This window comes from Physeter macrocephalus, unplaced genomic scaffold (assembly GCF_002837175.3).
Source record: "Physeter macrocephalus isolate SW-GA unplaced genomic scaffold, ASM283717v5 random_548, whole genome shotgun sequence".
NCBI lineage: Eukaryota > Metazoa > Chordata > Mammalia > Artiodactyla > Physeteridae > Physeter > Physeter macrocephalus.
This window is the reverse complement of record NW_021145923.1, coordinates 1-11,966: the sequence shown is the minus strand read 5'-3', so window position 1 is coordinate 11,966 and position 11,966 is coordinate 1. Positions and strand designations below refer to the sequence as shown.

Below are 11,966 nucleotides of genomic sequence, written 5' to 3'. Positions count from 1 at the left end.
TGTGTGTGTGTGTGTGTGTGTGCGTGTGCGTGTGCGTGTGCGTGTGCGTGTGCGTGCGTGTGCGTGCGCGTGCGCGCCACCATGCCTCATGCTTGACCCAGACAGCAGGAGCCCCCGACGTGAACATGTTAGCAAGTAAGAGTGAAGTTCTGCATTTCCCCAAAGACCAAATCTCCAGCCCTCGACCCATTTCTTATTTCGTATGTGTTGAGATAAATCTCTGGCCCCATTTCTGTGTCCACGCCGAGGCTTTGGGTTGAGAAAGGCAACCCACAGAATGGGGGAAATGTTTGCAGATGAGGTATCTGATAAGGAATTGGTGTCCAGAATATATAAAGGACACTGGCAACTCAACAACACAAAGACAAATAGTCTACTTTTCAAACGGGCAAAGACTCTGAATAGACGTTGCTCCAAAGAAGATGTACACCCAGCCCATAAGCACAGGAAAAGATGCTCAGCGTCCCTAGCCATCAGGGAGATGCAGGTTAAAGCCATAATGAGGTACCACGTCATATCCACTGGGATGGCTAGAATTAAAAATAGGCAAATTACAAGTGTTGATGAGGATGCAAAGGAATGGGGAAGCTCCCTCGCTCCACTCTCTCCTGACCTCACCGTTTTCCACTCCAGTCTTCCCAATTATAAAATCAGCTTGCCAGGTTTCTGTCCTCCCAGAAATGGAGGCTGGACAGTGACCAGCTAAGAGATGAAGTCCCAGGAATTTCTGGAGACAGCACTGGGGTGCCCGGAGAGTCTAGGACCCCCCACTCCACACAGAAGCTCCAGTAGGGGCCCTTGTATGGGAAAAAAGTCACCTTAAGGCTTTGGGGCTCAGCCACTGCCCTGACCCCAGGCATCACCTCGGAGCCTAACCCTGTCTAGAGGGCCAGTGCCGACTCCAGTGGGAGGGCAGGGGAGAGGCAGCCATATGCCGGGTGCTACTGACCTTGTGCTTCTGCTAATAACTTTAAATGCTTCCCCGTATCCCCTGGGTTAGCTAGATTTTTTTATTCATTCTGCAGCTCATATTTCTGGGAGAAGAGACTTAAGTTCCTTTCTGGCTTCAGGGGTTCCCTGGGGAGGCCTTAAAAAGGCACTTATTTAAAAGTGACGAGTGGGGGACCCCAAATCCAGCATCTCGGGTCTATCTTGGGGTAACTGCCTGGCAGAAAGAGGATCACCGTGGCCATTTGGCCCTCAGAAAGCTGGTGCTACAAGGAGCGGGGAGCAGAGCACTGATGGCCCTGAGGCTGTTCCCTGACAGTCACCGGGCCTTGCTCGGCTGCCAGGATTTGCACGCTCGAAGGGGTACGCTGTGTGACTGGAGTCTAAACAGTAGTCTTTAAACGTTTAAAGCCACGACCCGTGTGAATTACATGTTCTAGCATACATGTACGTCCGAAACAAAAGTTTCCTTTACCGCGAGCACTGCACTCTGATGGCTTCTGTTCTTTTTTATTTTATAAAATTGCTGGTGGTGACTCACTAACTGGATTTCAAAATGTGGAGTTGAGGATCCCGGTCCTAGAAGGTGCCCCCTGGTGGCAGCCCAGCCCCGGGGACCCACCAGCCTGGACTCCCTCCCCGCTCCCAGTCCTGAGAGGGCTAAAGGGCTCTGGACAGGCACCGACTGTGTGCCCTGGTCTCCGCAGTGTCTCTCCCCGTCCGCCTCTAAGTCACTGAGCCATCCCCCAGAGGGTGTCCCCCCCCAAGAAGCTGTGGAGCTGGGGGCGCCTCCGACCACTCGAGAGAGGCCTTTGCCGTGGGACCTCTGCGTGTCCCTGACCCTGACAGGGAGTGGAAATGAGTGCACAGCCCTGGTTCCTGGACACCTGTCTCCCCACCTGGGTAAGAACTGCAGCCCCTTCGCACAGCCTGCCCTGGGCAAGCTCCTCTGGGGTGAGGGAGGCGGGAGGGAAGGGAACCCCAGGAGGGGGGAGGAGGCGTTGGAGGGGGCACGGCGGAACGCTGTGCGAGCTGGGCCCTGGCACCACGGGGCCCCTGGGTCACTCTTCGTGGCCTCTCTGCCCACCACCCAACCCAGGATGTTCTGGGGGGCTCTTGGAGAACAGCCTGGGCTCACTTCGTCTCTCTGCAACATCCGTGGGGCTCTCTCAAACGTCCTGCACGAGGAAGATGGCCCTGGGGTCCCCTTTGCTGGGATGGGCATGCCGGGTCATAACGGGAGAGCCCCAGAGTGACTGGGGGCCTGGAAACTTCTCTAAGTGGAGAGAAAATACCCACCCAATCTGCCCGACGCGAGGCTGGAGTCCCTGAAGTGGATAAGACGCCCGCGGGCCACCTTTCTACCTCCAGCCTCGTGGTCTTGGGCCCCTCCTCCCACCTGGGACAGGTGTTCCCGTTCCCGGGGTCCTCGCCCCTCCTGCTCCGCGGGAGTCGAGCCCTGGGCAGGGCAGGGGAGCCCGCAGCCCCTACCTCTCTGCCTCTCCAGCTGCCCGTAGTTGGGGACCCTGTGGCTGGAGTGCGTCTTCACCAGGAAGGAGCGCGGCATGGTGCCCTCGCGCGGGTCGCACTGTGCGTACGCCGGCGCCCGCTGGCAGCGCGGCCCACAGGTGCCGGGAGGGTCAGGGCATTAGCACAGCGCGCCGCCTCGGCCAACCAGCGCGCGGCGCGGCCGGGGCGAGGCGGGGCCGCGGGGCGGGGCATCGGGCCACGCCCAGGACAGGTGCGCGGGCCGTGGGGGAGGGAGCGCGTGGCTGCGTGTCCAACCCACGGGACTTCCCTGGCGCGCGCTGCGAGTCACGCCGACCCCAGGGCCTGGCGCGCCCACTCGACGTGCACTGGAGGGCGGAGGTCAGGGCTGGGCGGAAGCCGAGCTGGGCTCCGTCCAGCCTGGGGGGGGGAGCGTGCGCCGAGCCCAGCCTTGGAGAGCCCTGCTCCAGCCTGTTACGCCCGCCCCGCCTCCTGCGCAGACCCGCAACGGTAGGTGTGATGAGCACCAGCCCCGAACCGGCTGACTGGCCAGAGTGGTGGCCAGGGGGTCGGCCGGCCTGCCGGAGGAGACCGTGCTTTAGGAGTTGGCCCCAGGCCTCCAGAAAGCTCATCATCTGTGGGAGAAAGGACACCGCTTGGCGTTCCGGAATTACCAGGGGTTCAGACAGGCGGTGTGGGAAGTGTAATCACAGAGGGCGGCGCATGTGCCCGCCGCTGCAGCCTGGTCTATGACCCGCGCAGCCTCACCTCCTTCGGTATCCTTTGGAGTCCTCGGTGCCACCAAGAGCCAGCCATGCCTGGGTGTCGGGTCCCTTTTGATGTGGACGTTTCATGAGTTCAGGGGTCAGTCTCTGTGGGGGAGGGTGGGGACACACTGCCAGGCCCCGGAGAGCTGCCAGGCGCAGCCTGGTGCCCTTTGCCAGTTGTGGGCCTGGAGACAAGGTGGAGGTGGTGGGGAGTCTGAGAGGAACCGCGGAGAGACGTGAGGAGGGAGGCCCGCATCACACAGGGTCTTATGTGCCTTCAGTTTTGCAGGAGAGAAAACAGGCTCTGAGAAGTTACGAAGCTGTGGGATTGGGACCCGGGCAGGCACTTCCAGCCTCACAGGGGGCGTCTGCCGCTTGGTTAGGGCGTGTGGAAGGAGAGACAGGTGGTGCGCAGGCGGGAGGTGGTGCGCAGGCGGGAGAAGGCGCGCGTCTCTCCCGCAGGCCTGGCCTGGCAACAGGTTGCCGTGCACGTGGCTGCCGTCTGCTAGTTCACCTGTTCCGTGGCCTCCCAAGCTTAACACGTGTACCTTCTCTTCCTTCTTCCCGTCCCAGGCGTAGATGACACTTGCAGATACCTGGGCCAGCCCTGCACCCATGCTGTCCTTCCTCGCCCAGCCACCCACGGTGTGGCCACTGGCCAGGATGACCTCCTTAACCCCCAGAGGGACACTCGTGTTCTCGAGGGGCGCTCATGCAGTCCCGTGGAGGACCTGCTGATCTCATCCTGGAAACGCCCCAGGGATCCCAAGGGGCCTTAGAGCACCTCTGCCATAACAAGTGACCCTAAGGGAAGTTTGAGGTCCTTGCCGACTGGTCAGAACTGCCCTCCTGTGGTCATACAGACTCACTGTTCGGCTGTGACTCACAGGGTTGTGTCTGGGCCAGACCAGAGTGCCGCTCACAGAGGAAAATCCGAGTGTCTGCCCTGTTCTCACCTGTGCAGCCCCAGGGAGGTGGGGGGCCGTCCCCACCTGCTCTGCGACCCTCTGTGCTCCATACGACCGCCTTGCCTTGCAGCTAAGCCCTGCGCCCCGCTGTTGGAAACCAGCTCCCCGCCGGCCTCCTGGAACCGGGCTCTCCACCAGAGCAGGACTTGCAGGGAACAAAGTCCACGCTTCCGGCAGAAACCCCAGGGTCTCCCCTGGACACTTGGCGACGTTGGCTTGTGGCCACCCGCCCGCCTGCCTCTATCAGACGCTGAAGAAGCGGAGCGCAGGTAAGATTGTTCCAATTCCTCTCATGTTGATGTTTTCTTTCTTTCTTTTTTCTTTAATTAATTAATTATTTTGGGGGGCTGCGTTGGGTCTTCGTTGCTGCGTGTGGTCTTTCCTCTAGGTGCGGCGAGCGGGGGCTACTCTTCGTTGCGGTGCGCGGGCTTCTCATCGCGGTGGTTTCTCTCGTTGCGGAGCGTGGGCTCTAGGCGCGTGGGCTTCAGTAGTTGTGGCACGCGGGCTCAGTAGTTGTGGCTCGCGGGCTCTAGAGCGCAGGCTCAGTAATTGTGGCGCACGGGCTTAGCTGCTCCGCGGCTTGTGGGATCTTCCCGGACCAGGGCTCGAACCCGTGTCCCCTGCATTGGCAGGCGGATTCTTAACCACTGTGCCACCAGGGAAGTCCCTCTTTCTTTTTACGGGTGTGTTTTTGTGCTCTTTTTCTGTGCTTTATGTGGCGATGGTGCTTGGCTGTCTGCATAGTGTGTACGTGTGCACCTGTATCCCATTGGGTCCGGTATTTTTGTTTGTTTGTTTGTTTGTTTTCATACTGCAGGTTCTTCTTAGTCGTCAATTTTATACACATCAGTGTATACACGGTTTTTTTTACCAGTTGGGTTTCATGGCCCAGCGAGGACACCCCCTCCCTGTCAGATGCAGCCCGAGGGCCCGCCAGGGGGGAACGGCCTTCCTTCCCTCACAGCACCTGCACGAGGTCGGGTCCGCGGTGGAGGCTGATGGAAAAGCGTCAGGAGCCCCCGTACAGTGCGGCCCGGGCACGCTCCTCCCTGGGGGTCTCTCGAGTGTAGACACGTGCGTGAAGGTACAAAGGCCCCGCGGTGGGCCGGGCTCTGGGACTCGCGGTGGCGCTCAGAGCTGGGCCTTGAAGCCGGGGCTCGGCCGTGCCAGGACTCGGGGGCCCCCGGCGCCAGCGTGGGGCGCGTCTGTCGCGGGAGGGTGGGCGTGGCTGTCCGTGGTCGTGCGCCCAGTGCTCCAGCTCCCGGCACGTGGTCAGATTGGTGGCCGGTGTGAAGGGGGCTCACAGCTGCTCACAGCTGCCTGTTCCCTCTTGGGTCCTGGCTGGTAGAGGTGATTTTGGTTCTTGAATGGGGGTCCGGGAGGGCACGTTGACCCCTCCCACACAGCTGTGACACACAGTAGAGACCCAGGCACTGAGCCCGGAAGGTGATCTGGGGGCTGAGGAGGGATGCACGTGTGTGCGCGTGTGTCTCGGGTATGTGCGCGTGGGCAGGTCTGCGCCCTGCTGGGTGTGCACACGCGTCTGTGTGTGCGTGTGAGGTCGCAGGAGCTGTTCCGTGCCACACAGCGGTCAGGCTTCGGCGGGTGAGCCCAGGGCCTAGAGGGGAGAGTCTGTGGCTGCACAGCTCGGTTCCCAGCTCCGAACCCCGCAGCATCCTCTCAGAGCTCCTTCCCCATCCGCGTGTGGCGCTGGGCCCTCGTTCCCAGAAACTTCTTGGCGAGACCGGAGGGTCACGGGCCGCGCAGCTCTCTCCTCCGGGACCGGAAGGGGCCTGAGGTCCCCGGGGCTCCCGCCGGCACCTCCAGGTCGGGTCCCGGCCCCTGGCGGCGGGGTGGGAGCAGCACAGACACGGAGCACGAACGCTGGGCGCGGAAGCTTTGCTGGCAGCGGGTGGACCGTGCGCCGCTGGGGACGTGGCCCCGGGCCCACTTGTGTGGCGGCGCCTTTGGGCCTGTCGGTCCCTGCTGCCTTGTGGGGGGCGAGTTCAAGGGTCCTTCCTGGGAGCGTGTTTCGCGGGTAGGCGTGGGGAGCCCCGGTGTGTGAGAGTCCAGAAGGAGGCGCGGCGGCCTGGGCGTCGGCACCGGGGGGCTGCCGCCCGCCCGCCCGCTGCGTCCCGAGGGTGCGCCCTGCCTGCGGGGCCGCGGGCCTCCGGCCCCGTGGCTGCTTGGGGGCTTGTTGAGGTGCGGCCCTGGGGCCCTCCACTGGTCCAAAGGGCTCAGAACCTCTTTCTTCCCCTGTGGAACGGGGGCAGCGAGCTGGCAGGAGGTGGCCCCGCGCCAGAGGGACCCCGAGGCCCCACCCGAGGGGTGAGGGGCGGGCCTGGCCCCCTGTGGCAGGTGGGCTCTCCGTGCCTCCCTGGACGACGTAAAGGGGGTCGACGCAGGTGTTCGCAGTTTGCTGCCAGGCCCCGGGCACGCTTGTTTCTCCCGAAGGCATGGCTGCTTTGCAGGCCCGGTGAGGGGCCGGGCCTTTCGGGAGGCCCCTCCGCTGGGGGCTGCATGGCCGCGCCTGGCCTCTCCGTCCACCCTTCTTCACTCAGCGCCCAGAGCTCGGAGGGGCGGCTCCTGCAAGACCCAGAGGTGACACCTGTGGCCAGTCCTCGGGGGCCTGGGGCCGGCGCTTGTGCTCTGGGCACCCTGCCTTCAGGAGTGCTGGCTGCCTGTCCCTCTCCTGACGGCCGAGGTCACAGGTTCCCAGGGACCCGGCGGCGCCGTCTAGGCGGCAGGGTGTGTGCGGACCCCCCAGGCCGTTGTGTGACTGGGGAGGAGAGGGTGTGCGGCGCCCCGTCAGGGACGCCCTGGAGTCGGTCGGGGTCCGGGCCTCCCACCCCCACCTCGCTTTTCATCCAGCCGCAGAGCGGCGTCTGCCGAGGTCCAGCTCCCACGCAGCCCCACGCCGCGTTGGGGCCCGGTCCAGTCCTCCGCCCCGGCATCCGTCCTGGACGCCGGGTCACCGTGCCCCGTGCGTCCTGGGCCCGGGGTAGAAGGCACGAGACCAAGGCCGCGTGTGGATGCCGCCCTGTGGCTCTTGGCCTCTGTGGCCTCTGGGGGGGCCTGAAGGGGGCTGAGCTTGGCAGGCGTCCTCGGGCGGGGGAAGGGACTAGCCACCAGCCTGTGCTGGTGGCCGGCAACTTTAAGACGCTCCTGGCTCCGCCCCTCCTGGGGTCCCACTGTGGCCAGGAGCCCTCGGTGACTTGGTGACGTGGTGGGTGCTGAGGCCACCACAGGGTGAGACGTGGGGACAGTCACCGGCGTCACCTCCTCGAGGGCACCGGTGAGGTCAGGAGCCGCCGAGGCGGCCGTGAAGCTGCCCCCAGGACTCCGCGGGCGCGAGGGTCACGACGGATGGGCGAGAGCAGCGCCGCCCTCCCCCAGGCGGCGGGCGGGCGGTGGACAGGCCTGGCTGGCGTCCAGGGGGTGAACAGACAGCTGTGCTCTGAGGGCTGGAGGGTTAGCTGGGGGCGGGGCATGGGCCCGAGTGACAGCCCAGACCCACAGCCGCGGCGTGTCCCACATGGGATGTGCTGGCAGCGCTGGGGGAAGAGGCAACACGTCCTGGCCGAGGCGGGGGCAGCCGGGTACAGGGGAGGGTCGTGGGGCAGTGAGGTGCGAGCCGGGGGTGGGGGGAAAGGAGACGGGGCAGCGTCGGCATCTGCCATCTGGAGCCTGGCTGCCCCAGCGCCGCCGCCACCGGCTCCGGGCCGCAGGGGACTGGCCAGGGCCGCCCTGAGGCTCCCCTGGGTGCTGACGGGCCCTCGTCCCTCTCCCCGCCCGCTGAGGCCGGGGAACGCGGCCTTGAGTTTGCACTTGGGGGCCGTGTGCCTGGCAGGCTGGTCGGCAGGGCAGGGCAGGAGGCGCCCCTCCCCGGCGGCCGAGGTCCCAGCGCCCCCGTCCTCGTGCAGAAGGGGGAGTTCAGCCACACCCCTCCTTTCCCGTCAGCCCCGGGGGAGGCTGAGGCTGGGCCCGGGGCCCCCGGGGACCGTGTCACGGGCCTCCTTCTGGAAGGCGGCAGAAGGGACAGGCTGGCAGCTGGCATCCTTGGCTGGGGGGGGCCAGAGTGCTCCGAGGGGAGGGTGGGCCAGTGGCTCCTAACAAAGGGTTCTAAAGGGGGGTAACGCACCCCAGGTCACAACTCTTCTCTCGTGGAGACTTTTGCTTGACCAGCCCTGCCACGGTCAAGCTCAGGAGATCCACCTTCTCCGCAGAGGAAGAGTCGGGACACTGCGTGGGGAGGCAGACACGGAGAGCGAGGCGGGGGCTTGGCCTCGCTCCGATGACCCGCCCCCTGGGCACAGCCCAGCAGGTGGTTCTTGTCAGCTTTTAAAGGCCCGTGGTGACTGGAAACAGCAGGGGCCCCTGGCCCTGATGGTGGCCCGCGACCACCGTCCCTGGGTGGACGTCTCAGAGGAGGGCCAGGTGCCGGCCTGGGGGCTGAGGGCACAGGCTGGGGCGCCAGGCAGGCTGCCCGGGGAGGCAGAGGCACGCCCCGAGCCAGCAGTGGGGAGAGCGGCTGCAGCACGGGGACCGAGGCGGGGGGGACAGTGGGGCTTCACCCCAGTGGCGTCCCAAAGGCCACCTGTAGGCCCCCACGGCCACCTCTGGGCCCCAGCACCAGCCCCATTCAGACCACCCCGGCCGGGGGGGCTCAGGATGGTGCGCAGCCTGCCGGCCTCAGGTGGCCCCCGTCCCAGGACGAGGAAGTGAGCGCCGCTGCCCAGCAAACCTGGGCCCGGGCTTGTCGCAGGGAGAGGCGGCCAGGCCGGCAAGTGAGGGCACAGGTTGAGGGGAACAGGGTCCGGGGGGCGGGCAGGACCAGCAGGGGCCGCAGCCCAGCTCATGCCGGACGCGGAAACGGCCCCCGCGGGGCCCCGAGGCCAGCTGCGCTCTGAGTTGGAGCTGCAGGGGACAGACCCGTGCTCGCGGACCTCGAGCGGAGGACGGCCTGGCGACCGCACCCCGGCCCTCTGCCTTTAGTATTCGCCGAAGGAAGCGCACCAGCCAGGTCGCCAGAGATGCTTTGAGACATTTTATTGAAATTTTTTTAAAGACGGCAATAATTTATGCCATGAACCAAACGAGGGGGCCGATGGGCACCTTCTGAACTGCCCGGTCGCTGCCCCGGCCCCTGCGCCCTGCCGCTGCTGGGGGGGCCCTGCCGGGGGCGGGGTCGCTCAGCTTCGGAACAGTGACGGCAGGGCCGGGGCCGAGACCCAGGCGGGAGGCCAGGAGCAGACACAGCGCCACTGCAAGCGGCCGGGCGCTGGGATCTCTTCCCGTTATTATCACAGTGACCCTGGGGAACGACGAGGTGACCGGGGGACGTGGCCACCTCGGTCCCCGCACCCAGCGATTGCCCCGTCTCTCCTCTCCTCCCCCGACCAATCCCACAACCGTTCGTTTTTTATAGTTTTTTTTAAAAAATATAATTTTGTAAATGTTCCATAAAAATACTATTATTCCTAGTCAAACACAGATATTGCAATATGAAGGGTAACCGCTCTGTCTTTGCTCTAGAAAATGTGAAAAGGTCATCACACCGGATAATATAGAAAAGTGTGGAACCTTTAGGTATCACAAAAGCCAGTACCGAGCACGTGAGAGGGAAGTGTTGCCAGGTGCTAGGCCGGGCCCCGCTCCGCGCTTCCCTGCTCAGTGCTGGGGCCTGTGGACGCGGCAGGGCCTGAAGGGTCCTCTCTGCAGGGAGGACATCATGGCTTTGAGACACAGACAGTGGCCACACTCCGTCCCAGTGGCCAGCCCCCACCCCCGAGGCCACCTGCTCAGCCCGAAGCGCCGGTGACGACGGGGGACCAGGGACGTGGTCTCTCCTCCTGCAGCAGTGAGGCTCCACCTGGCCCTCAAGGCGCCTTCCCAGGCGGGGCTGGGCCGAAGGAGCTGGCGGGGCCTGTCCCTTGAGGCGGGAGGGCTGGGCCAGTGGCCGCGCCTTCAGTTCTCGGAGAGAGACAGGGCCAGGGCGGCCTGGAAGGCGGCCTCCTCGTCGATGCTGTAGTCCTGGAAGACAGGGAGCGGAGCTGGGCCGGGGATGCCCGGGCCTCTCACGGCGCCCCCCGCCGCCCGCCCTCCCCCCCCCCCCCCCCCCGCCGCGGTCCGGTCACCTCAAACCGGCTCTGCTGCATCCTGCCTCCCCGCCCCGCTTTGGCCCCACCTGGTCATGGGGTCATGGGATCCCCGGGTGCTGCGGGGGTGGTCTGGCTGCCCCGAGGCCACCACGCCCGATGACCGAGGGCTGGGCGGACTGCGCGGCCTGGATGCCCGGAATTGGAGCTGTCCTCTCCCCTCAGACTCAAGAACGGGGCTTGAGATGAGCAGAGAAGCCAGGGATCCCCGTGGCATCCACCCATCAGGACCAGGCACAGGGGGAGGGAGCGGAGGGGCCGACTCCCCAGGGTCTGGCGCCCGGAGGCTGGAGGACCGCGGGGGCCCAGAACAGCAGGGCTGGGGGCGCACAGGAGGGAAGGGCCTGCAGGAGGGTCTGCAGGTGGGGACCACAGGCGGGAGAGGGAGAGGAAGAGCCGGAGGTTTTCCCGGCGACAAAAGTCCCCGTGGCTCTTCCCCACGGGAAGGGCCTGTCCCCCGTGGAGGGGTCTGTGTGCCGAGGCCCCGGTGCAGAGCTGGGGAGATGGTGGCCCTGCGATGGCGCCTCCCCGCGAGGAGGCCCCGCGTGAGGAGAGCTCGCTGGCCCAGCGGTGAGGGACCCGCAGGACGGGGGGCCGCCGTGGGCCTGGTCTGCACAGCCCCAGAGCCCCCGGGCCTCTAGTGGTCACGTGGACCTGGCCACCACTGGCACCGGGGGAGGGGGAGGGGAGGGCACCCACCACGAAGGTGTCGTAGGAGAACTTGTGCCGGTGGAGCAGGTGCTGCAGGAAGTTGGCGCTCTTGTAGCTTGGGTCGCCCCAAGGCATGGCTGAGCAGATGGGACACACCTGGGACAGAGCGGGCCGGTGAGCCTACAGGGCTCGGGAGGGCCGGGCGTGCAGGGGCCAGGGCCCCGGCGGGCGGGCGGGCGGGCTCACCACGCGGTTGGGGTCGCTGCGGTGGTTGTCCACGCAGTGCTTCACCAGCTCCTGCTGGTCCAGGTGGCGGGCACCACAGTAAGGGCAGGCGAAGGTGGACCTGTTGGGGATGGCGCTGCGGCGGGGGTGGGGGTGAGTGGCGCTGCCACCTTCCTACCACCCGGCCGCCTCGCCCTCCCCCGCCCCGTGGGCCGCAGCTGCCGCGGGGCCCTGCCCCCCTCTGCACATCCCACCGCGGCCTCCCGCCGCCTAACCCCGGGCCCCCTGCTTCCCCGACGCGGCTGCCACCCTGAGAGGAGGTGTCTGTCCAGCCCCAGCCTGTCTGGGGACCGTGCGTCCCCGATGGGAGGTGAGCCGTGGGGGCCTGGCTTGGGCCCTCCCGGGGTCCCCCACCCGCAGGGGGCGAGGCCCTCCCCCGGCAGCCCTCCCACCTCCTCAGGGTGGGGCCCCACTGCCCACCCGGCGAGGCGGCCTACCTGGGGATGGGCTGGGACGTGGGCACCACAGGGACGAACTTGGGACAGTTGGCCATCTGCTCCTGGACCTTCACGCAGGAGGCAACGTGCACCCTCATCTTGGCCAGCGTCACCTGGGGAGGAGAGGAGGGGAGGGGCCGGGCGGCGGCGCTGCGGAGGTGGGGCCCGGGGGCTGAGCGAGGGAGACGCAGACTCAGGACCCCGAAGCCTGCTGAGCCACACCCAGGAGCAGGCGCTCATGGCTTCGTGTTGGGGCCGTGCCGG

The 11,966-nt window shown here is 65.8% G+C and overlaps 2 protein-coding genes and 1 long non-coding RNA gene across 5 annotated transcripts in view; 1 reads left to right on the top strand and 2 right to left on the bottom strand.

Annotated features, from left to right (window-relative positions):
- Nucleotides 1–2,578, bottom strand: part of SNAI3 (snail family transcriptional repressor 3) — a 9,324-nt gene extending 6,746 nt beyond the window's left edge. For all 3 annotated transcript variants that reach the window (XR_003678625.1, XR_003678624.1, XM_007125509.3), the window contains exon 1: nucleotides 2,440–2,578. Coding sequence is in view for 1 of the 3 variants with exons in the window: in XM_007125509.3 (XP_007125571.2) it covers nucleotides 2,440–2,515 (76 nt within the window). In the remaining 2 variants the exon portion in view is untranslated. The remainder of the gene's footprint in view (nucleotides 1–2,439) is intronic.
- Nucleotides 2,579–2,786: 208 nt separating this feature from the next.
- Nucleotides 2,787–5,232, top strand: LOC114485152 (uncharacterized). Its single transcript, XR_008616748.1, has 3 exons — nucleotides 2,787–2,946; nucleotides 3,777–4,440; nucleotides 4,989–5,232. It is a non-coding gene; the product is annotated as an uncharacterized lncRNA (long non-coding RNA).
- Nucleotides 5,233–9,182: 3,950 nt separating this feature from the next.
- On the bottom strand, nucleotides 9,183–11,940 carry LOC112065184 (E3 ubiquitin-protein ligase RNF166). Its single transcript, XM_028485989.2, has 4 exons — nucleotides 11,703–11,940; nucleotides 11,227–11,341; nucleotides 11,029–11,136; nucleotides 9,183–10,204 (listed from the first exon to the last, which is right to left on the bottom strand). Exons 1-4 carry the CDS (start codon nucleotides 11,798–11,800, stop codon nucleotides 10,139–10,141), a joined length of 387 nt encoding a protein of 128 aa, XP_028341790.1. The 5' UTR covers nucleotides 11,801–11,940; the 3' UTR covers nucleotides 9,183–10,138.
- Between the last annotated feature and the right edge of the window lie 26 nt (nucleotides 11,941–11,966).

Bases quoted from the DNA above. Each gene is read 5' to 3' on its own strand.
- LOC112065184 (XM_028485989.2), bottom strand. From the start codon at position 11,800: ATGAGGGTGCACGTTGCCTCCTGCGTGAAGGTCCAGGAGCAGATGGCC. The intron at 11,342-11,702 runs GTAGGCCGCCTC...CCCCCGCCGCAG, and splicing joins ACGTCCCAGCCCATCCCCAG to CGCCATCCCCAACAGGTCCA. The intron at 10,205-11,028 runs GTGGGTGCCCTC...CCTGTCTTCCAG, and splicing joins TCTCCTACGACACCTTCGTG to GACTACAGCATCGACGAGGA.